Source organism: Carassius carassius, chromosome 45 (assembly GCF_963082965.1).
Source record: "Carassius carassius chromosome 45, fCarCar2.1, whole genome shotgun sequence".
Lineage (NCBI taxonomy): Eukaryota > Metazoa > Chordata > Actinopteri > Cypriniformes > Cyprinidae > Carassius > Carassius carassius.
This window is the reverse complement of record NC_081799.1, coordinates 24,609,662-24,634,698: the sequence shown is the minus strand read 5'-3', so window position 1 is coordinate 24,634,698 and position 25,037 is coordinate 24,609,662. Positions and strand designations below refer to the sequence as shown.

The 25,037-nt window shown below is 39.4% G+C and overlaps 2 protein-coding genes across 4 annotated transcripts in view; one reads left to right on the top strand and one right to left on the bottom strand.

Moving 5' to 3' along the window:
- Positions 1–568: 568 nt before the first annotated feature.
- Positions 569–25,037, bottom strand: part of LOC132127146 (mesoderm induction early response protein 3-like) — a 164,435-nt gene continuing 139,966 nt past the window's right edge. The window contains exon 14 of the transcript XR_009427489.1: positions 569–587. The gene's annotated coding sequence lies outside the window, so the exon portion shown is untranslated. The remainder of the gene's footprint in view (positions 588–25,037) is intronic.
- LOC132127111 (spindlin-Z-like) lies at positions 11,885–22,120 on the top strand. Of its 3 annotated transcripts, none has more exons than XM_059538746.1 (6): positions 11,885–12,043; positions 15,460–15,731; positions 15,814–15,862; positions 18,615–18,868; positions 20,004–20,237; positions 21,206–22,120. In XM_059538746.1, exons 2-6 carry the CDS (start codon positions 15,680–15,682, stop codon positions 21,403–21,405), a joined length of 789 nt encoding a protein of 262 aa, XP_059394729.1. In that variant the 5' UTR covers positions 11,885–12,043; positions 15,460–15,679; the 3' UTR covers positions 21,406–22,120. The 3 variants fall into 3 exon arrangements, with proteins under 3 accessions (XP_059394729.1, XP_059394731.1, XP_059394730.1); XM_059538748.1 differs by lacking the exon at positions 11,885–12,043 and adding an exon at positions 12,210–12,323; XM_059538747.1 differs by lacking the exon at positions 11,885–12,043 and adding an exon at positions 12,288–12,410.

Sequence of the window (25,037 nt, the reverse complement as noted above, 5' to 3'; positions counted from 1 at the left end):
AGTCATTATTTCCTCTCTCGTGTTGTTCCAAACAAACAAAAAAAAGCCCCATGATTATTCGCTTATACATTCGTACGTTGATGCTTTTCTTCTTTCAGTGTCGTTGAACTGGATGCCTAAACCTACAGGAGTCAAGGTCAATACTGATCTGAGAAAAACAGGGAGGATGCATTGATCTTATCAAAAGTGAGAGTAAAGATGTTCATAAAGTTACTACAGATTTAGTTTTCACATAAATACTGTACTTTTGTACTTTCTACTCATCAAAGAATCCTAAAAAATACAATGTGTCACTATTTTCACAAACATATGAGCTGTTTTCAACATTGATAATAATCAGAAATGTTTCCTTGAGCAGTAAATCATCATATTATTCTGATTTCTGAAGATCATGTGACACTGAAGACTGGAGGAATGATGCTGAAAATACAGCTTTGATCACTGGAATAAGTTACACTTTAATGCGTATTCACAAATAAAACATGCTATTTAAATTGTAATATATTTTTAAAAAATGTAACATTATTTTTGTTCAAATAAATGCAGCCCTTGTGAGTAGAAGAACACAAAAACATTTTAAAAATCACCTTAACCCCAAATTTTGAACATTTTCGGAAATGAATGTGGAATAATCAGCACATACATGCTGCAGTTGGAAACTTGGCTTTGAAGTTTAATTACTTAAAGATTAAGAAAGAAATTTAAGTATGAGCACTTTTCAATATTTTTGATTCAGGGTAATTTTGGTGTCAACAACAAAATAAATTCACAAATCATGCATGGGTGAGATCATGAGAACTGAAACTGAGAGTGAAGTTCTGCTGCCAAGAAGCTCTCTTTTCCTGTTTCACCAGCAAAGATGAAATGGAAAGTACTGCTGTATGCCGACATCCCTCCCTCCAGACGTCACGGACACACAGCTTTCATCGTCCACAGTCGTGTGTGTGTGTGTTAATGCTGGTTGGTTTTACACACAGTACTTTTCAAACGTTTAGACACTCGTCTGTTTCTGATAATCACAAAAATTCTAAAGGTTTCTGCTTAAATGACTGCCATTTTTATTATCATTTTTAAAATGGAGAAGATATTGAAGGGAAGCATCATAAAATGCTCATATTCCTCCTTCAATAGTGTTTAAAGCATCCCATGATGCACCTCGTGAAGTTGAGCAGAGCTGGAATATAGACAAAGTAAAAGTTTGTTTTTATTTTTGTCGCATTTTAAATCACAAAGAGTTTCCAGCACGCAATTTTGACTGTATAACACACAAATGCAAGTTTATATCTCATAATTCTGACTTTATAACAGGCAATTGCGAGTTTATCTCAATTCTGTGGGGAAAAAAAGTCTGAAAAAATTTAATTGCGAGATAAAAGTCCCAATTAAATTAAAATTACTTTTTTATTCAGTGGTGGAAAAAATAATTCATGTTACTAATATTACAATATATGAAAAATCATCAGATGACGATTGAGTAAATGTATTCAAATATTTGAATTGAAAATCACAAAATTATGATTTATTTACTGCAATTGTGTGAATAATATTCAATGGTGTAATCCATAAAAAAGTAACTTTTGATCTGATTTAAAGTAATTTTATCCAGATTATGTTATACCCAGAACTGCTGAAGACTGGAGTAACCATATGGAAAAATTCAGCTTTGATCACATATATAAATTAAATGTTAACATATATTCACATAGAAGACACTTATTTTAAATTATAATAATATTTCAGAATTTTACTGTATGTTTGATCAAATAAATGCAACCCCTGAGAGCATAAGAGACTTCTTTCAAAAACATTTACAAATGACCCTAAACTCCAAACAGTGCATGGAGATTTTAGCTTTAAATATGAATGAATATATGACTCTTTAGATGCATAATTTCTTCATATGTAAGGAAATATTAGATTTTGTGCATAAAAACTCGTGTGGCTTTCTTCCAGGTGAGTGTTCACAGAGATTTTCATTACGAGGCCGTGAACATGATCCATAAAGCTTTCACCATGTTAGATGTGGAATTACAACAACTAGACAGGTAGAGGCTATGCCTTGTTGTTTCACATTACCTGTCTAAAATTCATCTTATAAAGCAAAACTGAATCTGCTTTCATCTGAAACAGAGAAAAGGAAGCGATTGAAACCAGCATCTGCTGAGAAGGAAACAGGTGCTGCAGGTCAAACTGATGTCATGTGACTCAGTTTCTTGGACGTGTTTGTTCTTGTTCTTCACAATGACTAACGAAAGCTTGCGGTTGTGATTGGACAGGAACTTCAGGATATGCTGGACCGACCCAGCCCTGGCTGCGACAGGGAGAGGAAAGAGCTTGTAAACTGAAGGCGTGCGACCGCAGACATTCACTTCAGACACCAGATTCTTTCAGCTTGGAGCCTTTGAATAACTGTTATCATACTGTAGCATGCAATGATTGTTGTCTGTAAGAAAATAATAACTGATAACCTTTTGCATGAACTATTACTTTAAATAAAATGACATGAATTCATATACAATATATATTCAGTGCTTTTTATTGTTAGTAGTTAAATAGACTATAGTGCATGTCAGTGTTATATATATATATATATATATATATATATATATATGCATACTATTATATCAGTGAAGCCAGAATAAGAACAAGGTCAGGATGAAAATGGGATGCCACAGCTTCGCTAGCCCTAGCTGAGGGGAACTTAAAGCTCAAAGACATCACTGGAGTACCCTGTGTAGGACGGCAAGACCTAGGCATGTCCCACTTTCATACATGGGGGAAAGCCAACTTGGTGGAAAGAAAAGCCATGATCCAGGCAGAAGTAGGGGATCTAGAGGAGGAGCGAAGAAGGGCAAAGGCAGTGGAACTTGGATCCCAGGGTGCCTGGACTCGGTGGGATCCACCCAAGCAGAAAGTGTCATGGAATGATCTCTGGAGGCTGGAGCCATACCGAATATCCTTTTTACTGAGGGCCGTTTATGACACCCTTCCTTCCCCTGTGAACCTCCACAGATGGGGGCTGAGAGATGACCCACTGTGCAAGCTCTGTGGGCAGAAAGGAACAATGGCCCATGTGTTGACAGGTTGCAGCACAGCGCTTGCTCAGGGCAGATACAGATGGTGCCATGACAAAGTTCTAACCGTCCTTGCTGATATTTTGGAGCAGGACAGAACCAGGAAATGTCAAAATAAGATCAAGGCACCCCTTGCAATAGCTTTTGTAAAGGAGGGTTCAAAGCTATCAGGGTCCAGTAAGATCAGTGCAAGCATTCTGCAGTCTGCCCAAGCATGGGAGCTTAGGGTTGACCTTAAGAAAAGACTTCAGTTTCCTGACCTCGTCCGCACTACCTTGAAACCAGACGCAGTCCTTTTCTCTCACACAGTAAAGAAGATCATCCTGGTTGAGCTTACAGTACCATGGGAAGAGGGGTGTGAAGAGGCATTTGAAAGGAAATCTGAACATTACAGGGAGCTGGTGCAAAACTGTAGTGAGAAAGGCTGGCAGACATGGCTGTACCCTGTTGAGGTGGGATGCAGGGGGTTCCCAGCACAATCAGTCTGGAAACTGTTGACAGCTGTTGGACTGAGAGGATCAGACTCGGGGAGGCAGCAGAGAGAGCCTCCTGTTGGATTTGGAATAGGAGGGAGGAAGTGAGTAGTGGCTGGCCTACTAGTATACTACTTATTAATAATTTCAGTTTTATTTTCAGATTTTTAGTTTCCATTTTACTTTTAGTTCAGGTTTTAGTTATTTTGTTAATGTGCTTCATTTTGAGTATTGTTAAAATTTCTATTTAGCTTTTTTTCAGTTTTTGTAATTTTACTACTTTACCTACAACTTATTTCAGTTAGCTGTCTGTAATTTAAAAAAAAAATCTATATTAAATTTTTTATATATTTATTTATTTATTTATTAACATATCTTTATTGCGAGGATTAACCCCTTGAGATGAAACATCTCGTTTCACAATGCTCTACCCCACCCAGCACGAACCCCACAAGTGACATGACAAAAAAAACAACCACATGACTAGCATTGCACAAGATCAAGGACTAAGAGGAACACAAACAAGAACATTGATGATGATAATAACAATAATAATCATAATAAATAAATAAAAATGAAGACATAAAAATGAGAAATAGTAAACACATGACCAATCAAGTCCAAGGTCAAACAAACAAAACTAGAAACAAAGACAAATGTTCCGAAGATGTTCCCCGAGGGCCCTTCGAAACTCTGTAAGTGAAGTTGAATGGATAGAAAATGGAAGATTATTCCAATCATATGGAGCCTTAAAACAAAATGCACATTTCCCTACCTGTCTTTTAACTAGGAACAACAAAAAGATCTGATCATTGTGTCGCAGGCTGTATAACGAATTATAAAGCACTAAGTGTTCTAAGCCTCCCTATGCTCACATACTGCAATTTAATTTAGCCATTTAATTAAATTCTCAATAAAACTGTTTTTATTACTACATTTTAATGTTTCTGTTGTCAGACAACTGTCACGGTTCGTGAATGCACCGTCTCCAGCTGTAGTCATGTTATGTCATGTTGATTGGTTCATGTGGGTGTTGCCACTGATCGCCTGATTCCAACCGCCTATTTAACGCCCTGTCTTTCGTCTCCTGTTTGTCAGATCGTTGTTTGAAGTCCTTGTGTCGATGTCTGTTCGTGCTCCTGTGTTCCTGTCCTTGCTCAGTTCCTGTTTCGGTCTTCATTGGATATTCACAGTCACACACGGATTATCACCGCCGATCACCGATCTACCACCACTGCCATCGCTACCAACGCACTCAAATCACCTACCCACCTGTCTGTGCTGCCATCGTGGTTCCTGCGTCACTCACCAGCATTCATCCATCACTACTCCTGTCAATAAACTACCTTTACTTGCATCTGCCTCCTGTCCTCCATTGTTAGCGTCACAGAACGAGCTGACCAACATGGAGGCAGCGAGTAATCAACCTTCCTCCCTCGAAGCTTTCCTCAGCGCCAGTGTTCGGAGGATGGACTCCCAGGAGCGGACTCTTAACGACACTGGTCGCGCGGTTCAGGCTTTAGTGACGCAGGTGTCCGAGCTCACCCAACAGTTCCAGCTATTACGAGCTCCCACTGCGCCACTCACACCGCCTGTTCCACCAGCACCATCGGAGGCCCCCTCCCAGCCGGAACCACGCCTCCCGATTCCGGAAGCGTACTCGGGTGAGCCCAACTATTGTAGAGCTTTCCTTAACCGTTGTGATATGCATTTTGCCCTCCAGCCTAGAACGTTCGCCAGTGAGAGGGCCAAGGTGGCCTTCGTCCTGACCCTGCTCTCTGGGAGGGCGGCATTGTGGGGAACAGCGGTGTGGGAGAACCAGGACCCATGCTGTGCCTCGTTCCGGGCGCTCTCCGCCGAGATGAGACGGGTCTTTGATCGGGCCGCCGCAGGACGGGAGGTGTTCCTGCATGGGCTGGCTGACCGCGTCCAGAGGGAGATCTACGCCCTGGACCTTCCCCCGTCGTTTAATGGACTGATTGAGCTGGCCCTTCGGGTCGATGCACGTCTGGCACGGATGGAGAGGAGGGGGCTACTCAACACCCCATCCAGGGGACCGGCAGACGTGCGGTTCAGCGGCGGGGACGTGGCCAGCCCTGTCTACGATCACGAGCCCATACAGATAGGGCGAGCTCGGCTTTCCCGGGAGGAGAAGGAGAGGCGGAGGTCCCTGGGCCTTTGCCTTTACTGCGGGGGAGCCGGACATCAAGCCCACGCCTGTCCAGTAAAAGGGCCAGGCCCGGTAGTACGTATGAGGCTACTATCGGGTGGGATCTCCGCCGAGAAGACCTCATCATCATCATCATCATCACCATCATCTTCTACGCTCCTCCCGGTATGGCTGCGGTGGTCAGCACAGACACATCACTGTCAGGCACTACTGGATTCCGGGGCAGAAGGGAACTTCATGGACAGCACATTAGCCCACAAGCTCCACATTCCCCTCAGACCTCTTCCGCACCACATCACGGTTCACGCCCTCACTGGTCAGCAACTTCCCACCATATCATACATCACGGAAGACATTACACTCATCACCTCTGGCAATCACTCCGAAACCATCTCTTTTCACATCCTTGACTCTCCCCTGGCACCCATTGTCCTCGGACACCCTTGGCTCCTCCTCCACAACCCTAGTATTGACTGGCTCTCTAACTCCGTTTTGTCTTGGTGTAAAAAGTGTCATGAGTCTTGTCTAGTGTCTGCCTGTCCGTCTGTGTCTGTGTCTGTGTTGCAGGAGGAGGCGGTGGATTTGTCTAACGTGCCCGCTGAGTACCTCCATCTGAAGGAAGTGTTCAGTAAGTCTCGGGCTGCTTCTCTTCCTCCGCATCGTCCTTACGACTGTGCCATAGGTTTACTATCAGGTAAGTCTCCGCCTAAGGGCAAACTCTATTCACTTTCTGTTCCAGAGAGGGAGGCTATGGAGAAATATATTTCTGATTCTCTAGCTTCTAAATTCATCCGCCCTTCCTCTTCTCCTGCGGGGGCGGGGTTCTTTTTTGTGGGAAAGAAGGACGGATCTCTGCGACCTTGTATTGATTACCGGGGACTGAACAACATCACGGTAAAGAATACTTATCCTTTGCCGTTGATGTCTTCGGCCTTCGAGAGGTTGCAGGGAGCGTCAATTTTCACAAAACTGGACTTACGCAATGCGTATCATTTGGTTCGGATCAGGGAGGGGGATGAATGGAAGACCGCTTTTAACACCCCCAGAGGGCACTTTGAATACTTGGTTATGCCCTTTGGGCTCTCCAACTCCCCAGCGGTCTTCCAGGCACTCGTCAACGACGTGCTGCGAGATATGATCGATCAGTTCATTTATGTCTACCTGGACGACATATTGATTTTTTCTTCTTCTCTCCAGGAACATGTGCAGCACGTCCAACGAGTGCTTCAGAGGTTGCTAGAGAATGGGCTTTTTGTCAAGGCGGAGAAATGCGAATTTCATGCACAGTCAATTCCATTTTTGGTGTATATCGTGTCGACTGAGGGAATACGCATGGATCCCGAGAAGGTTAAGGCTGTGGTAGAATGGCCAAGCCCAGATTCCCGTAAGGCCCTACAGAGGTTTCTGGGGTTCGCTAACTTCTACCGGCGTTTTATTCGCAACTTCAGCCAACTAGCCGCACCTCTGACCGCCTTGACCTCCGCCAAGACTGCGTTCAGGTGGTCGGACACAGCTGAGGCTGTGTTTGCCAAACTGAAGAGCCGTTTCATTTCAGCCCCTATTCTGATTACCCCTGACCCTACACGTCAGTTCGTGGTGGAGGTCGACGCATCAGAGGTGGGGGTAGGAGCGGTGTTATCTCAACGTTCTCCCTTAGACGACAAGGTCCAGCCTTGCGCGTATTTTTCATATCGTTTATCTCCGGCAGAACGAAATTACGATATTGGTAACCGAGAATTGTTGGCAGTTAAGATGGCATTGGAGGAATGGCGACACTGGTTAGAGGGATCGGGGGTTCCTTTTATAGTATGGAATGACCACAAGAATTTAGAGTACATTAGCACCGCCAAGAGGTTGAACTCCAGGCAGGCTCGGTGGGCACTTTTTTTCGGACGTTTTGACTTTACTATCTCGTACCGCCCGGGTTCCAAAAATATCAAACCCGATTCTTTGTCGCGTATTTTTGACCATTCCGAACGCCCGTCCACTCCCGAGTGTATTTTTCCTGAGACATTAGTGGTCTCCACTCTCACATGGGAGATCGAATCGAAGGTCAGAACGGCCTTAGAAGGGGTAACACCTCCGCCCGGGTGCCCACCGAACCGTTTATTTGTGCCGGAGGGATTAAGGTCCAACGTTATCCAGTGGGGACATTGCTCGAATGTAGCTTGCCATCCAGGGGTTAACCGTACTAGATTTTTAGTCAAGCAAAGATTCTGGTGGCCACTTATGGCTCGCGACATTCACAGTTTTGTTTTGGCTTGCTCGGTTTGTGCCACTGGTAAGACTTCCAATTGGCCCCCTGATGGGTTACTCCAACCGCTGCCGGTTCCTTCGAGACCCTGGTCCCACATCGCTCTAGATTTTATTACCGCCCTCCCGCCCTCCCAGGGCAACACGGTAGTTTTAACCGTGGTGGACAGGTTCTCGAAGGCGGCCCACTTTATTCCCTTGCCCAAATTACCCTCAGCCAAGGAGACAGCGTTGACCGTAGTAGACCACGTCTTTCGTTTACATGGCCTCCCGATAGATGTGGTTTCTGACAGGGGACCCCAATTTGTGGCTAAATTTTGGCAAGAATTCTGTAGACTACTGGGAGCGACTGTAAGTCTGTCCTCAGGGTTTCACCCCCAGAGCAATGGTCAAACCGAGAGAGCCAACCAAGATTTGGAAAGGGTGTTGCGATGTTTGGTCTCCAAGAATCCTTCCTCCTGGAGCCAACAATTGTCTATGGTGGAGTACGCCCACAATACCTTACCAGTATCAGCTACGGGCCTATCTCCTTTTGAGTGTAGTGTAGGTTACCAGCCACCTATTTTTCCCAGTATGGAATCCGAAGTTGCGGTCCCCTCCGCTCACGCCTTCGTCCAGAGGTGCCACCGCACTTGGACCAGAGCCCGTGAGACTCTACTCCAAGTGGGGGCGCGCACCAAGGCCAAGGCCGATCGCCACCGGTCTAGGCCTCCCGTATACGTCGTGGGTCAAAAGGTGTGGCTTTCAACCAAGAATATCCCTCTCCGGTCCGTATCTAATAAATTGGCTCCCAAATTTATTGGCCCGTTTACTGTCACCAAGATCATTAGTCCAGTGGCAGTCCGCCTTAAACTCCCTCCTACGTACAGGAGAATTCATCCCGCCTTTCATGTGTCCAAAATCAAGCCCGTATTTCATTCTCCCATTAATCCGCCTACCCCGGTCCCTCCCCCGCCGCGTCTCGTAGATGGGGAGACCACCTATTTGGTAAATCGTATTCTGGACTCTAGAAGGAGGGGACGCGGATTTCAGTACTTGGTGGACTGGGAGGGTTACGGTCCGGAGGAGAGAAGTTGGGTACCTGCTAGGGACATCCTGGATCACTCCCTTATCGATGATTATAATCGACAGGTAAGAGATTCTGGGGACGCCAGGAGGCGTCCTTAGGAGGAGGGGTACTGTCACGGTTCGTGAATGCACCGTCTCCAGCTGTAGTCATGTTATGTCATGTTGATTGGTTCATGTGGGTGTTGCCACTGATCGCCTGATCAGCGGCAGGTGCATCTCATTCCAACCGCCTATTTAACGCCCTGTCTTTCGTCTCCTGTTTGTCAGATCGTTGTTTGAAGTCCTTGTGTCGATGTCTGTTCGTGCTCCTGTGTTCCTGTCCTTGCTCAGTTCCTGTTTCGGTCTTCATTGGATATTCACAGTCACACACGGATTATCACCGCCGATCACCGATCTACCACCACCGCCATCGCTACCAACGCACTCAAATCACCTACCCACCTGTCTGTGCTGCCATCGTGGTTCCTGCGTCACTCACCAGCATTCATCCATCACTACTCCTGTCAATAAACTACCTTTACTTGCATCTGCCTCCTGTCCTCCATTGTTAGCGTCACAACAACGGAATGAAAATTATAATGACTGAAACGCATTCCATTAAGACTACACAACCAGCTCTCAAACATTAATCTGCACTAATGAAATCAAATACACATACGATAAAGTCAGTGGTTGTGCTGTGACTGATGTCGGCTATACTTTCTTGTAAAATAGAGTTAGAAGCAACAGAATATATATATTTTTTTTTAACTGAAAGTGCTGTTCCTCTCTGCGCTCGCTGAACACTGCAGAAGCAGAGAGAGAGCCTCGCGCTGGGAAAGAGAGACCTCGCGCTCGTGCGGCAGCACCAGAGAGTCTCAGAGAGCAAATAATGATTGTCCAAAAAGTTGCTAGATTTGTCGCTAGTCGCTTTTTTGGAGAAAAAAAAATCTAGCGACAAAGACGCCAAGTTAGCAACTCCACTGACCAGCGGACCGGCTTCAACCGTCTTGCAAGTGTTGATAGGCTATTACTCGTGAGGTGTAACCAATCAGATAGCGCCGTGGGCGGGACATTGAGCAAGTCTGCAGAGTGTGTGTGTGTGTAAATGTATAATGTTTACAAAAAAAAATTCTAGACATACACTTTTTATCAGATTTTTGAGCCAAACATTAAAATGCATTTTTGCATGAAATACTCCTTTAAAAGTCCATTTCGTGTGAGCCGTACCTGAACGTACAGTGATTTTCTCTCACTGTAATGAATGCAATCATCTCTACAGGAGCCGCTCACACTGAACTCACATTAAAACGTCTCATTTTCTGCGTGGAGAGATTGACAGCTGTTTAACATTTCACCTTGCCGGTCTTTATTTATTGATTGGGTGCGAGTCTTCTAGGAGCAGGAGAGGCTGAAAAAGGAGCAGTGCAACATCCAGATACGCAGGGAGCAGCTCCTGTCCATTATGCAGCAGTTCAAAGGCATGTGAAGACACTGTCTCCATGGCAACCGCAGAGAGAGGCGGCCCCAGTTTTGTTTGGGAAACAGTGAGATTATTGATGCCACTCCCTTACAGAGAGAGATTCGTGTTCATCTGTGGGATGATGATTTGCTTATTCCACCGTGTCTGTGTGTGTGTGTGTATGTTAATGAACGTCACAACGCATTAGACGACCTCATCACCAGAGATACCTGTAGAGCACAGGATGATCTGTGGATTTAGTCAACATCTAAGTAAAGTGAACTCATTGTCATGTTCAAGAAACCAGTCTAAGATGATTTGAGCTTTGTGACATGGTGCATTATCCTGCTGGAAGTAGCCATCAGAGGATGGGTACATGGTGGTCATAAAGGGATGGACATGGTCAGAAACAATGCTCAGATAGGCTGTGGCCTTTCAACCATGCTCAATTGAAGGGGCCCAGGTGTCCCAAGAAAAGCATTACACTACCACCAGCAGCCTGAACCATTAAGGCAAGGCAGGAAGGATCCATGCTTTCATGTTCTTTACACCAAATTCTGACCCTACCATCTGAATGGTGCAGCAGAAATCAAGACTCATCAGACCAGGCAACGTTTTTCCAATCTTCTATTGTGCAATTTTGGTGAGTCTGTGTGAACTGTAGCCTCTGTTTCCTGTTCTTATCTGACAGGAGCAGCACCTGATGTGGTCTTAGTTACGGTTGCCTTTCTATCATCTCTAACCAGCCTATTCTCCTCTGACATCAACAAAAAATTTTCTACACAACTGCAGCTCACTTGATATTTTCTCTTTTTCGGACCATTCTCTGTAAACCCTAGAGATGGTTGTGTGTAAAAATCCCAGCAGATCAGCAGTTTTTGAAATACGCAGATCAGCCCACCTGGCACCAACAACCATTCCACGTTCAAAGTCACTTAAATCCGCTTTCTTCCCCAGTCTGATGTATGTATGTATATATATATATATATATATATACACTCGCATATACATATACACTCATATATATATATTTATTATATACTATATATTATATTATTATATGCCTGAATGCAGTGTAAGTTGCTTTGGATAAAAGCGTCTGCTAAATGCATTAATTTAATTTAATTTAATATAAAACAGATTGCGTAGGCTATTGGTGAATTCATAAAGTAATTTTAATGTTAAGTATAGCACTGTGCAGACCTTCAAATTACAGACTTTATTGTCAGTGGGTTTTTGAGGGGGACAGTCATGTCTCCTAACTCGTGTCGCAGTGCTTGCGCATGCGCACACATCATCGTCCAGCAGCGCCGAACGCGGCCGAAGAAAGCCGATGGGAAACGGTTGACGGCGTACTATTTGGCAGGAAGGCTTCACTCACAGCGCCAGCGGCGCCAGGCAGCGGAGCACTATATGGCAGTTGAGAAGGGGAGGGCAAGAGCTCGGCCGCACTCGGGGCCGCCTGCGCTCATCAAACGCTGCTCATTGAACACACAGTGAGGCAGAGCTGGAGTGGAAATATTTTTATGCCGCAATATGCGTGAATTTCTAAAATAAACCCGGGGTAAGCGAGCATCCATGCCACAAATGCCACATTTATGCATTGCACTTGAATAAAAAGCGAAATGCGACATGATTGAGCTCAGAGCTGCAGTGGAGGGAGTGAAGGGGGTTTCGGGGCGACGCTTGATCCAGACGTTTCTGTTGAAAATGTGTTTCTTGTGCTTCCTTTGTTTCTACTGCGGGATCGTAAATAAGCGCTTGAGCCAAAATGGCGGCTGAAACCGTTGAGCTGAGTCGAGCTAGGAGCTATTGCACCTCGTTTAGCCACACACTTTTATCATGTAATGCTCTTTTATGGGTTTCTTAACCTCTTGGAAGATTTGTATGCAGTCGTAGTATTTATGATAATATACCTGGCTGTGTTTGAGGTGAATATGTAGCGTTAATTGAAGAGAGCTAGCGAGATGGAGTCGGTTAGCCAGACAGATTTGAATGTTTCTAATGACAAATTGTGATTCCGTGTGCACAAAAAGCGCGCTTATTGCTCTTTTCTGTCTTGTTTTGATCGTTAAATGGCTAAATATTGTCTGTATGCAATGTAATTCTTTCTTTAGTCCTCCATGTTAGCTGGTATGTCTCCCTAATGCCGATTTTCTTCAAAAATCATGCTTTTGTACACATCCAGGATCTTTTTCATGTGTAAATTTGGTAGTTTTCACTAAAACCAGGGACATGAATCAATCTGGGGTTTATTTGGAAGGCGGCGGTTCATTTGTATTTCATGAGTCTTCTGAAGAGTTTTGTAGGGCACCTCTGGAGGATTAATTGATCAATTAGGCTTGTAAAGAAGAGATTACAGCAGAGAAACTTGATATAAACCTGCCTTTAGCTTCTGAATTGTACTATTTTTGTGGACCAACCACTCCAAACAAAGCAAAACATAATCTTATTTAATGTAACCTAGATGTGTAATGCATGTACAATTTTATTTGTATATCTTGTCCTCCTGGACTATTAACGTATGGTGGTTATGGCTCTAAAACTATATCCTTTTCTTGGATTCAATTGGTCAGTTCCACGTTTTGAATACTGTTCAACAACACAATTTTTCTGCATCATTGAGCTGTAAATTCCCTGGTTTTAATTGCATTCAGTGACTGTAAGACATTGTCATTATAGCAGACACTGGCCAACTTTTGATACAGCTCAGTACTTTTGCCTCGACAGCCAAAATATATTCGATTCTCATACGCTGGAAAAAGCATTTATTGCATATACAGAATTGCTCCATCATCCATGTGCAGGTCTTTAACACAACACCATCGAGTTCAGTTATAGCCACGATTTTAACAGCATTGGAGATCCATTATCTTGAGTGTAGGTTTATGTAAAATATAGTTATCTTCAACCACAATTTATTAGCCTGGGAAATGTGTAGGCCAAACCTTTCTGGGTCTAGTTTCGCCTCAGAAAATAAATATTTTTCTCGCAGATTATTATTGCAGTTTTACACTATTTTTTTAATGAGAAAACACATAACAAATAGCATATTTGTGCGTTACGATGGTATTTGACTTGCCTTTGATGTTGCATTGGATTAAATTGATGCAATTCAGGACAAATACTTTAATTTAGCAAAATATACAAATATACTTGCGTGGATACATTTGGAAGCAAAACTAAAAAAAAAAATCATAATAATTTTGACGTCTTTTTAAAATCTTAATTATTGTAAAATTACATTTAATTATTGTAAGTTGGGCTGAAATGTCTTTTGTGTTTTTGACAATTTCACCCAATGTTGTGAAAAATACAACAGCAGAAACTGAAATAAGAGTTGGTTTACAACATGCTTAAGGGATAATTTAAATATTTCAAGGACAAAACATTGCAAAAATACTCGGGTCAAGTGTTTTAATAACTTTGGCATCATCTCAACACCTTTATCTAAAAGTAACATGGCAGGATGTCTTAAAAAAGGAGGACTGACCTTGAGTTAATGTTCCTGTCTAGCTCATTATTTTCATGGCAGTTAAAGACTATCAAATTGGAAATGGAAGCAGTGTTATTTGTGTCTTGTCTTGTTGGAAAATAGCAATAAATGCATGTTCTGGTGTATTTTTATGCATTTTACACATTTAAAAAAATATTGCCCTTGGATTGCACTAGGTCATGTTCATGTTCAATGGTCTGTTTTATAAAAGATGATGGTCTGACAGAATAAATGAGTTTGCTGATGTGGTGTAAGGAAGCCCGAGCTCCTGTTGAGTTGTATAACGGCGTCTGCTTGGCTTCCTGAATTAATGCAAGTCTCATGCCATGGCTCATCTGCTCTGCTTTCTTTGGTATTTTGAGTGTTGGGACATCAGATGGGTGCAATTGTTGTTGAATTTATCAACAGTCACATATGAGCCTATTTACTATGGCTTTTTTTTTTATTTCAGGATTCAACTTTTCAAGGTTGAATTTATTTTTTGAAATATATTTCACAGGAATAGTGAACATTCTGTAATTGTTTACTCACCTTCATGCCGTTCCAAACCTGATTGACTTTGTTCTGTGGAAGAAGATATTTTGAAGAATGTTGGCTAGCACATGGTTTGGATTTCCATTGACTTCCATTGCATGGACGAAAAAATACAAATGTGAACCTGGAGCACAAAACCAGTCATCAGGGTCAATTTTTCAATATTTATATTTATACATCATCTGAAAGCAGAATAAATCATCTTTCCATTGATGTGTGGTTTGTTAGGAGGACAATATTTGTCTGAGATACAACTATTTGAAAATCTGGAATCTGAGGGTGCAAAAAAATCTAAATATTGAGAAAATCATCTTTAAAGTTGTTCAAATGAAGTTTTTAGGAATGCATATTACTAATCAAAAATTAAGTTTTAATATATTTACGATAGGAAATTTACCAAATTTAGTGATTGAAACATGATCTTTACTTATTATCCTAATGATTTTTGGCACAAAATAAAAATAATTTTGACGCATACCATGTATTTTTGGCTATTGCTACAAATATACCCCAGAGACTTAAGACTGCTTTTGTGCTCCAGGGACACAAATGTCTTGTTTGTTGATCTTCTCATCTACAAAGCGCTTTGTGGCTCATTAACAAGAAGGTTCTTCGAAATTAACTAATAGATGAAGACTGTGAAAATGATCCTCATTTACTCACCTTCAAGTTATTCCAGTGTGTTCCTCTCTTTATTCTTCTTTTCTATTTGGGTAAACTATCCATTCAGTGTCAACATAACCACATTTGACCCCATTTTCCATGTTGATGTTTTTTTACGTTTTAGGATCCAACTTAATATTTATTAATATAAAGTTGTTCTCAGCTATAAATCATGTATTGTGGCTCATTGACGTGGAGCTTCTTCACTCTTGTTGAGTTAACATGTGACCGTTTACATTCCCAGAGTGTTTTCTAAATGTTTAAGCCAATGTTCTTGTATTTTTTAGGTTGCTGGAGCCCTTCTGAGGGAGGTCTGGATCAGTACCCATCTGTGCGGGCCCTGAGAGGCCGACCCGTCAGACGGGCATCAGCCGAGCACATTACATGCCAGCGTCTCTTCTCCGAGGTTGAATCCCCTCTCCCCTGAAACTCTTTCATTCATCAGAAAGAGCAGAGGATATTTTGACCCTAGTGCGGCAGCCGGGCTGCTCCTCAACACACAGATGAATGAAGACCCCATTCGGGAAGAACGCCGCCCAGAGATCCAGAGCTGATGCAGGTCAGAGTGATGAACCTTCTGAAGATCATCCTCTCAAATGGCTTTTTAATAATAACCATGTTTGCTGTGTCTGTGATTGAAGGGCATGCTGGTGTCTCTGCAAATATGATGAAGAAAAAGAACTCTCATAAGTAAGTTTTCTTTTGATTATGTTTTAGGGCTGAATGTGGGAATCTTGATAATTATTCTACATTATATTATGCTCATCACTTTAAATGTTAGGAAGTGTCACAATAAATGTGGCTAAAGTTTACATCTCTCAGAGAACTGCTGCTCACCTCACAGACGAGGGGGTGGGGTCAGCAGAGCTCATTAGCATTTAAAGGAACATCCAACCAAACGGCTTGATAAAAACAAAGCTTTTTTTGACGGTAAAAAGTGTTTTTTGTAGACTTTTCATTAAGACCTTACAGAATCATAACAGCTTTTGGAAAATGGGCGTCCGATGACCCCTTTAATAATCATTTTATTTTCTTGTTTTAGTGTGTGAATTATATATATATTTTTTTTAAACTACACTCAAAGCAATCATAATAAATATTTACGCATTTAAAAGTTATAATTTTAAGAGTTGAATATTAAGTAAAGTAATTATAATATATAGAATTATAATAATTACAATTCTATTATGTTTATATTAATATAATTAAATGCTTTTTTTATACATTGATTGTAATAAATTCAATAAATAACACTTCTGACCCATAGTTAAATTTTAAGATGATTTGTGTATTTTTTTTGATTGTGTATCGAACATGAAAATATGTTCGAAATTCCTCTGCCTCAAAGCCTCTTTTAATTTATTTTAAATCTCACGTCAGGTTCATTTGCAATTATTTTTTTTTATATGACACAAAACGTTTACGTCATCCACAAAGCGGAAGGAGACACAAGCGCTACGTCCGAAGTCGCATACTGCAAGGAGTCAGCAGTGTTTTGATTTAAGGGCGCGGACAAACGTAAGGAGAACGTCGTGGCGTGTGTCCATTGCAAGATAGAGCTGGCATACCACAACTAGGGCCCTATGATTTCCGCGATGCAGAAAACGCGGAGGGAATCGTGGAATCCAGTCATAAAAATGGATTTTACAGTTTAACTCGAAATGGCACGGAATTTGCCAAATTTTGAATGAATTAATCAAAAATAGGTCATTGCACTTACATCAAATCACGATATGGACTAATATCTGTAAATATTAAGCCGGAACAGTCTATTTAAATATGAATCCTGCATGTTCTGCGTGTCTCTGTTAATGAATGGAGCAGAAGCGCGTCTTCCTTTATTAACACACTGAAGCGCGCGTGACGCTCCGGTGATTTCAGCGTCTGCTGTCTCACTAAATAAGAAGGTGAACACATGAACAACATCTCCAGAACTGCACTGACAGTTTCTTCATGAGCATTTGACCGTTTGATTTGAGTAAAACTAGGGTCACATCACATACACAGAACTGTAAAGGTACGTCAACCCGTCAAAATAAAAGTCCAGTTAAAGACTATTGTTCAGCAGAATGTACATAGCCTAGTACTATAATAAAAAAAAAAATCAAACATTATTTTGTTTTAAGGTTTAATCACCCAACATTTCTTCCATGTTTTATTTTTAATAGTAAATCCCCTTTGTTAACCAAAAAGTTAAGTTAATTTTCAATAATTAAAAGATAAATTAAATTAATGTTTTATGTGTTTAATGTTTATCTCAGAAAATGCTTTATTTAAAATCCCAACTGAATTGCACTTAAATGCACTTAATTCATCTGTCAACTTTATTGTCATTGTTCACAGTACAAGTATAGACAGAGAAACAATGAGTAATAATTAAATGTTTATTTTTGATGTATGCATTGCATTCTATGCATTTAAAAAATAAAAATAAAAAAAATTTCTAAAAAAGGAAACTTAGTTATTCATATTAAGAGACACAGGAGTCTTATTTTCTCTTGCATAATTAATATTGCACTTTAATTAAGCAAAAACACATTTTACCTGATTACTCGATTAATCCATGGAATTTTTGGTAGAATACTCGATTACTAAAATATTCGTTAGCTACAGCCCTAATTATTACAGTTATGTAAAGAAAATAGCAGCAGCACTGTAGCAGCACATTTGAATACATTATATTTAATTATTATAATATATTAATAATTTTTAAATATATTAATAATTTTTAAATGTTTAATTCATATTTATTGTAATATGTATTTAATGATAATAATTGATTATTAAATGAATAAATTATAAGTTTTCTAGATACTTGTTTTAGAGCTGAATTTATAACTATGAATTATTATATCATGTTAATTTTTTGTTAATGTTTAGTTCAATATCTGAATGTATTAATTTTGTGTCATTGTGTTATGTTATATTAGGTGAAATATATTTTTAATTTGATTGTGTATTGGATTGAAAACTTAAACATGAATTGTTATAAGATATTAATATTTTTAAAATTTCATTAATTTTAATAATAAATATGAACTATTAGGTTAATTTATTTGCTTGTTTTATTATTTTTATATACTATATTATTATTATTATTATTATTTTCATATTTTTTAAATATTAACCTCATATTGATTATAACAAATAGAACTTTTTAAAAATTGTAATACTCATCATAATTCTACATTTATAATGTTGAATGTTGCATAAAATGTATTTTGTTCAAAGCTAAAGTGTGCAATTATTCAGTTTTAAATGTGAAAATATTTTCTTTTTGCATAGGATGAGATCTGTACGACTATCTCAACCAATACCATATAGATCATGTTTTGTTGAAATTATGCCTTTCACCTTGAAACTGATTCAGAATTGAGCATCTGGGGAATGTAAATGCTCTAATTTCAGAGCGATGTTAATGCTAATGTTAATGATCTGACAGGAAACACAAAAGCAGCGTAGGCCCCACCAAAGCAGTGGCTCAGCCGCGGAGGAACATCGTGGGCTGTCGTATCCAGCACATCTGGAAGGAGGGCAGCGGCACGGCGTCACAGTGGAAAGGCACAGTTTTAGACCAGGTGCCCGTCAACCCTTCGCTCTACCTGATCAAATACGACGGCTTCGACTGCGTCTATGGCCTGGAGCTGCATAAAGATGAGCGTGTGCAGGGACTCGAGGTCCTGCCAGACAGACTCGGTACCTTACTTTACATTCACTGACAGCAGACCTAGAAAGAAGAGTGCAAACCAGTTTAATAGAGCTGCATCGTTAGTGACCGTTAATGCAGAGATGAGCAGAAAATACATTTTATTATTCAATCATATGAATTTATTTTTTATGTTGTCTGAATGTTTGAATATGCATTTAATTATTTTTATTAGTATTTGTTTATATATATATAAATGAAAATGATATTATATATATATATAATATTGCACTCATATTGCTTGTAACATTTATAGATTTAATATTTAGCATTTTCTGAGGCTAATTATTTTTATTCATAGAAGTAGTTAGGGCTGTCAAAATGGTAAAAAAAAAAATTTAAATATTGGACTTAAATATTATCATTATTCAAATGATATAATTGGCTTCCCTCCTGAGGCCACAAGAGGGATCATCGAGCAAAATATTATTGATGCATGTTTAATCAAAGTAAAAAAAAAAGCATGACCATCTTTGAAAAAAGTGCATGTTTAAATTAATGTTTATAAACCATATATAATTAGTTAATTTGCTTAAACAATTAGAAACAAAACAGCGTCATGTATGTAAAAATATTAAAATGCAACAACACTTACATCTACACACTTAAAATTCAAATTTTACATTTTTGCATTTAAATGTGGAATTTTATTTTAAATTCAATAAATATTCGAAATTATATTTTTTATTTTTTGACAGCCCTAGTAGTACAGTAGTTGTAGTATTGTATTAATATTTTTTAAATGGTGCACTCATATTGCTCATACGTAATATTACATTTATAATTTCAATAATGATCATTTTCAGATGGGGCTGAATGTGTGTATGAATGTTATTATTACTATTATAGTATTTTTTTTATGTTGCATTTATTAAATGAATTTTAATTTTCAGAGTTAAATATTAGGTGAAGCATAATTTTTCTGATTGTGTTTTAGGGCTGAATGTGTGTATATATACATTTTAAATTGTTATAATATATTTAAAATGTTTCACTCATTGCTCAATAAATATAACATTTATGAATTTAATCAATTTTCAGAGTTAATATTAGGTGAAGCATATATTTTTGTGCTTGTATTTTAGAGCTGACTGTGTGAAAATAATGCAATCGTGTGTTTTTCAGCCTCGACGCGCATCAGTGACGCTCACCTGGCAGACACCATGATCGGGAAAGCCGTGGAGCACATGTTCGAGACGGAGGATGGCACTAAGAACGAGTGGAGGGGAATGGTTCTGGCCCGGGCGCCCATCATGAACACATGGTTCTACATCACGTACGAGAAAGACCCGGTGCTCTACATGTATCAGCTGCTGGATGACTATAAAGACGGAGATCTGAGGATCATGCCAGACTCCAGTGAGTGTCTTCAGTACTCGTGTAGAAACAATGGGTCTAAATGCTATCTGCTCTTTACATCTGACTGGTTAAAATGTCTTAAATCGGGGGCGGGCAAGTTTTTTTGACTCGAGGGCCACATCAAGTTTTCCACACCAAGTGAGGGGCCGCATAATGTCTATGACAAATGAATAGGGATGAAACGATTAACCCAGAGCCGGTTTGAAAATCGATTCAAATATGTGACGATTCATATCGGTTGAGATGCAAAACAAATCGTCATTCAGTTAAGGGCAGGAGTTTATATGAATGTGTGTCTTAGGGGAACTTACGGTCTTTACAAAAGTTTAGATGGTATTTATTATTTTCATCTTGTCTCTGTATAATGCATATTTAAGTTCATAAGTGCAGCGCTGCTTTGTTTACAGCGGTAACCAAGGAAACACTTTACACTCCACCTGCTGCAGTGTTCATAAGTGCTTTGTTTACAGCGGTAACCGAGGAAATTCTTAAGTGCTTTGTTTACAACTGTAACCAAGGAAACGCTTAAGTGCTTTGTTTACAACTGTAACCAAGGAAACGCTTAAGTGCTTTGTTTACAACTGTAACCAAGGAAACGCTTAAGTGCTTTGTTTACAACTGTAACCAAGGAAATGCTTTAAGCTCCACCTGCTGCAGTGTTCATAAGTGCTTTGTTTACAGCGGTAACCAAGGAAACGCTTTTGGGCGCAACCTGCTACCATCCCTTTTCAGGAACAGGCCTTCATAGCATTTAACAGAATTCACAAAAACAATGGCAAAAGAAAATGAGATTATTAACTGACAAGGCTTTTGGTAGTTTTTTTTCTGATAAGAAAATGCAGTTACATTCTGCTGTTTTTTTTTTTATTTATTTTTTGTGTATTATGGGACGTTCAGTTAAATGAGTCGTTTTTATCATTCAAAGAGTCGTCTCTGTCTCTACTAATGATGGTTGGTGTGTGTTTCAGACGACTCACCCCCGGCGGAGCGTGAGCCCGGAGAGGTGGTGGACAGCCTCGTGGGGAAGCAGGTGGAATACGCCAAAGAGGACGGCTCTAAACGAACTGGGATGGTTATCCATCAGGTGGAGGCCAAGCCCTCCGTCTACTTCATCAAGTTTGATGACGACTTTCACATTTACGTCTATGACCTGGTGAAAACATCGTAAGGTGGCGACACGAGACGAGGAGAGGGGGAGGAGTTTCACCTAACCATGTGATCCACAAACATTTTTTGCCAAAAGTTCTCTCAGAACGTTTCTCATAACATCTTTTGAAAATGTAACGCTGGATATTTCGGTGGATTACCGCTAGTCAAGTGTCTCTTATCGTTGATGGATGAACGGACATCCCATCCCCCGACATACACACGTAGCTTCATATTTCAGAGGTTCGTCTCGAGCATTTCCCATTCCTGTTAGTTGTTCCGAAGACGTTCGTCGGGAAAATACCATCTGGCCTTTCTGGGCTGTTAAAGTGTTCATCTGTTGGACTGTAACAGCTCCATCTTGGGTTAAAAATTCAAGCTTGCAGCATTCGCCGATCCTGGGGAAACGGTGAAAATGAAATGCGCAAGGCTTTTATCATTTCAGACGTGAGAAATGCGGCGGTCCTTGAGGAATGGGGAGCGTTCGGGACGTCCTAAACCACGTAAAAGTGCCAGGAGGTGGAGGGCGGGAGATGATGTCTGTAAATAAGACATCTTTCTGTCCTTGATGTCTTCGAGTCGGTTTCCAGATGTTTCACGTTTTATCCCTCCGTCTTCTGGTTCTCGCACACGAGCTCTGCTGTCACTGAAACGTAGGCATTTGTGGCGTGAAACCATACTGTTGTGTTTTTATGTATTTTGTTTTCTTCTTTTTTTATTATGCATATATATATATATATATATATATATATATATATATATATATATATATATATATATATATATATATATATATATATACAGTATGTATCATTACCACGAGTAAACTCTAATGCAGCTTTTATTATTTTAAGCACTAAATTTAGAGTTGTTTTACTCCCGTTTGTTTTCAATGAATGAAAAGTTTTTGCATTTCATATTTGGAGCGTTGATTTAACATTGATCTAACGTTGATATAACGTTAATTTCACATAGTTTACTTAATGGGCTTCTTAAAATGCCCACTAATTGTATCACATCGCATATTGTGGACATTTTATCTTGGTGTAGATTAATGGGTTTTTTTGTCTCAAGCTCTTTAGCACTAAAAATCATACGGTTACCCAATGCCCTGAAGTATTTAGAGATGTTACACAATACTAATCGCACAAAGTGTTTAATCCCGTACCGGTTAGAAAACGCTGATGCAGTAATGAAGAAAGTATTTAGGAATTTCTTTGCAGTAACCCGTGACTTTTATGTTGTTTTTCTTTCATAAGCCTTGGGGAGATTTCTCTGTCGCTTTGCCTCTCTGCGAGCCTAAACGTCTGTGCCTCGATATTGACTTAACGGTTTTATTTTTTTTTACGTGTGTGTGTTTTGTCTGAAGGTTTGTGTGTTCCCATTAGACTTGTACGAAATGACCCGGAGGACCCCTCCGAGGAATGTTACATAGATTGAAGAAGTCCTCGCAGATGCATTTGTTTTGCATTATTTTGTGCTGCTTACGGTCACACCGTTCCTGTTTTCACACTTGCACGAAGCATTTCTCTTGTTCTCCAGCCGCTGTCTACTGCATTCAATGCACAACACTAGAAGGGTGACACGAAGAAATGCACAGGTCAGATTTTGCTCCAGAAATCAAATGAAAAAGTATTTACTTCCAAAACATTTAAGCACATTATTCTTTAAAGTCATTGCGTAATGCAAAAATACATTAGTTCGAAGCAACATGTAATACTGTAAAAATCCTGTCCAGGCACACATTTTTATTAATCACCAAAAATCTAAATCTTTCTTTAATGAATTAATGCATTATTTTAATTATATTTACAGTAATGACCATAGGGAGTTTAAACATGTTCATTGGCATAACTGTCATGCATAAAAAAAAAAACTATATTTATATCCAAGTGCTGTCAAACCATTAATCGGGATTAATCACATCCAAAATAAATGTTTTTGTTTACATAATATATTTATGTGTATCTATTATGTATATATAAATAGACACACATAAAGCATATATTTAAAAAATATTTACATGCATTACATTTATATTCTTATAGTTTGTTATATATAAATATATTTAATATGTAAACATTTTTTTTAAATATATAAATGCATGTGTTTGTATTTATGTATACATAATAAATATAGTGTACACATTATATTTAAAAAACGTATTTTGGATGCGATTAATCATTTGAAAGCACGTGTATATATATATATATGCAAATCACAAAAAAAATTTATTTCGATTTTTCATGACAGTTAACAAATATTTGTACATTTTCAATATTAATAATCAAAGTGCAAAAAAAAAATCAAAATAGTTTTTATGACTATACCACAAAATATTATGCATAATATTTTTGGACATTTTCAAATATATACGAACTGTTAATTCTTAAAATAGAGATGATAGACATTACAGATTCACATAAAATATTATATATGCAAAAAATTAAAATCTTGATAAAACAATATAAGCATATACTTTTTCTTATGATTTTGGGGTGAAATGTGAGCTGGACATTTCCTGATGCTTTTTTTTCATAAGCAGTGCATAAAGATATTCGTGATTCTCCATGTTTTGCCCTTGAAACCTGAGTGCGGGCGACTCACTCGGTCCTACCAAATAAAGCAGTGGCCCAAACGCAGAGGTCAAGCTTCATCCTGGGACCGTTGATCTACTTTTCCTTTCCAAACAAGAGCTAGGTGACTTCTGCGAGGCGTCCCTCTCTGCGGCCACATGATCTCACCGCCGCTAGAGTCGTGTCTTATCCAGTGGACAACAGACAGGTCAATATGCATACTATAAGACATACTCATGGGATTGGCCTTCTACATGTACCTACTGTAGTATTGTACTGTGTTTTGATGTCAGGTCGACGTGGGAGATTTCAAAAAGGATAAAAATCGATGAAAACTAGACCGTTCTTTTTGCATGATACGAGTAGAGGTGTTATCGTACGTGTGATGCATGTCTTTTTTTCTTTCTTTTTTTTTATTTCGGCTATTCGTTCCCTAAATGAAAGTTTCCGTTTATTGTGTTGCTAATTGTGATGTTTTTGTTCTGGTTTTTCAATCCAATTCTAAGTAAAAAAACAAACAAACGTTAAACTAAGTATTTTTTTTTTCTGCTATGCTCTAAGAACAAACACACTGGTGTTGTGTGGCGTGCCAATCCGAGGCATAACCAGTGTTAAAAACAGCATTTGAGGGATCATATACTTTTGACACAGTTCTACGTTTCTATGAAGAGTGCCATATTTAATGAAGAAACCGGCCTTACGCGACAAAATCGGGACAAATTCATTTATGTTAAGCGGGCTAATGTGTGCGTTTATTGAATATTGCATATCTAACTCAAGCGTGTAGATATAGAATAAGAGCATACGCACACTTTAAACTACGTGGAGATAATTGAACGTATGGTCCCTTTAAGATGCTGTTGCTCTTTAATTACTTTGTATTAAAAAAAAGAGAAAAGATGACAAAAATGCAGTGCAATTTGATGATTGTTGCAGATACATGTATAGTTCAAATTTCATGTTCTTTCACGTTGAGGTAAATGGCTTCTATTGGACCGAATCTGTTTTTTCTTTTTCTTTTTTTACATGTAGATAATTCATTTTATTTTCATTTAAGTATAAACACATTTTAAAACCT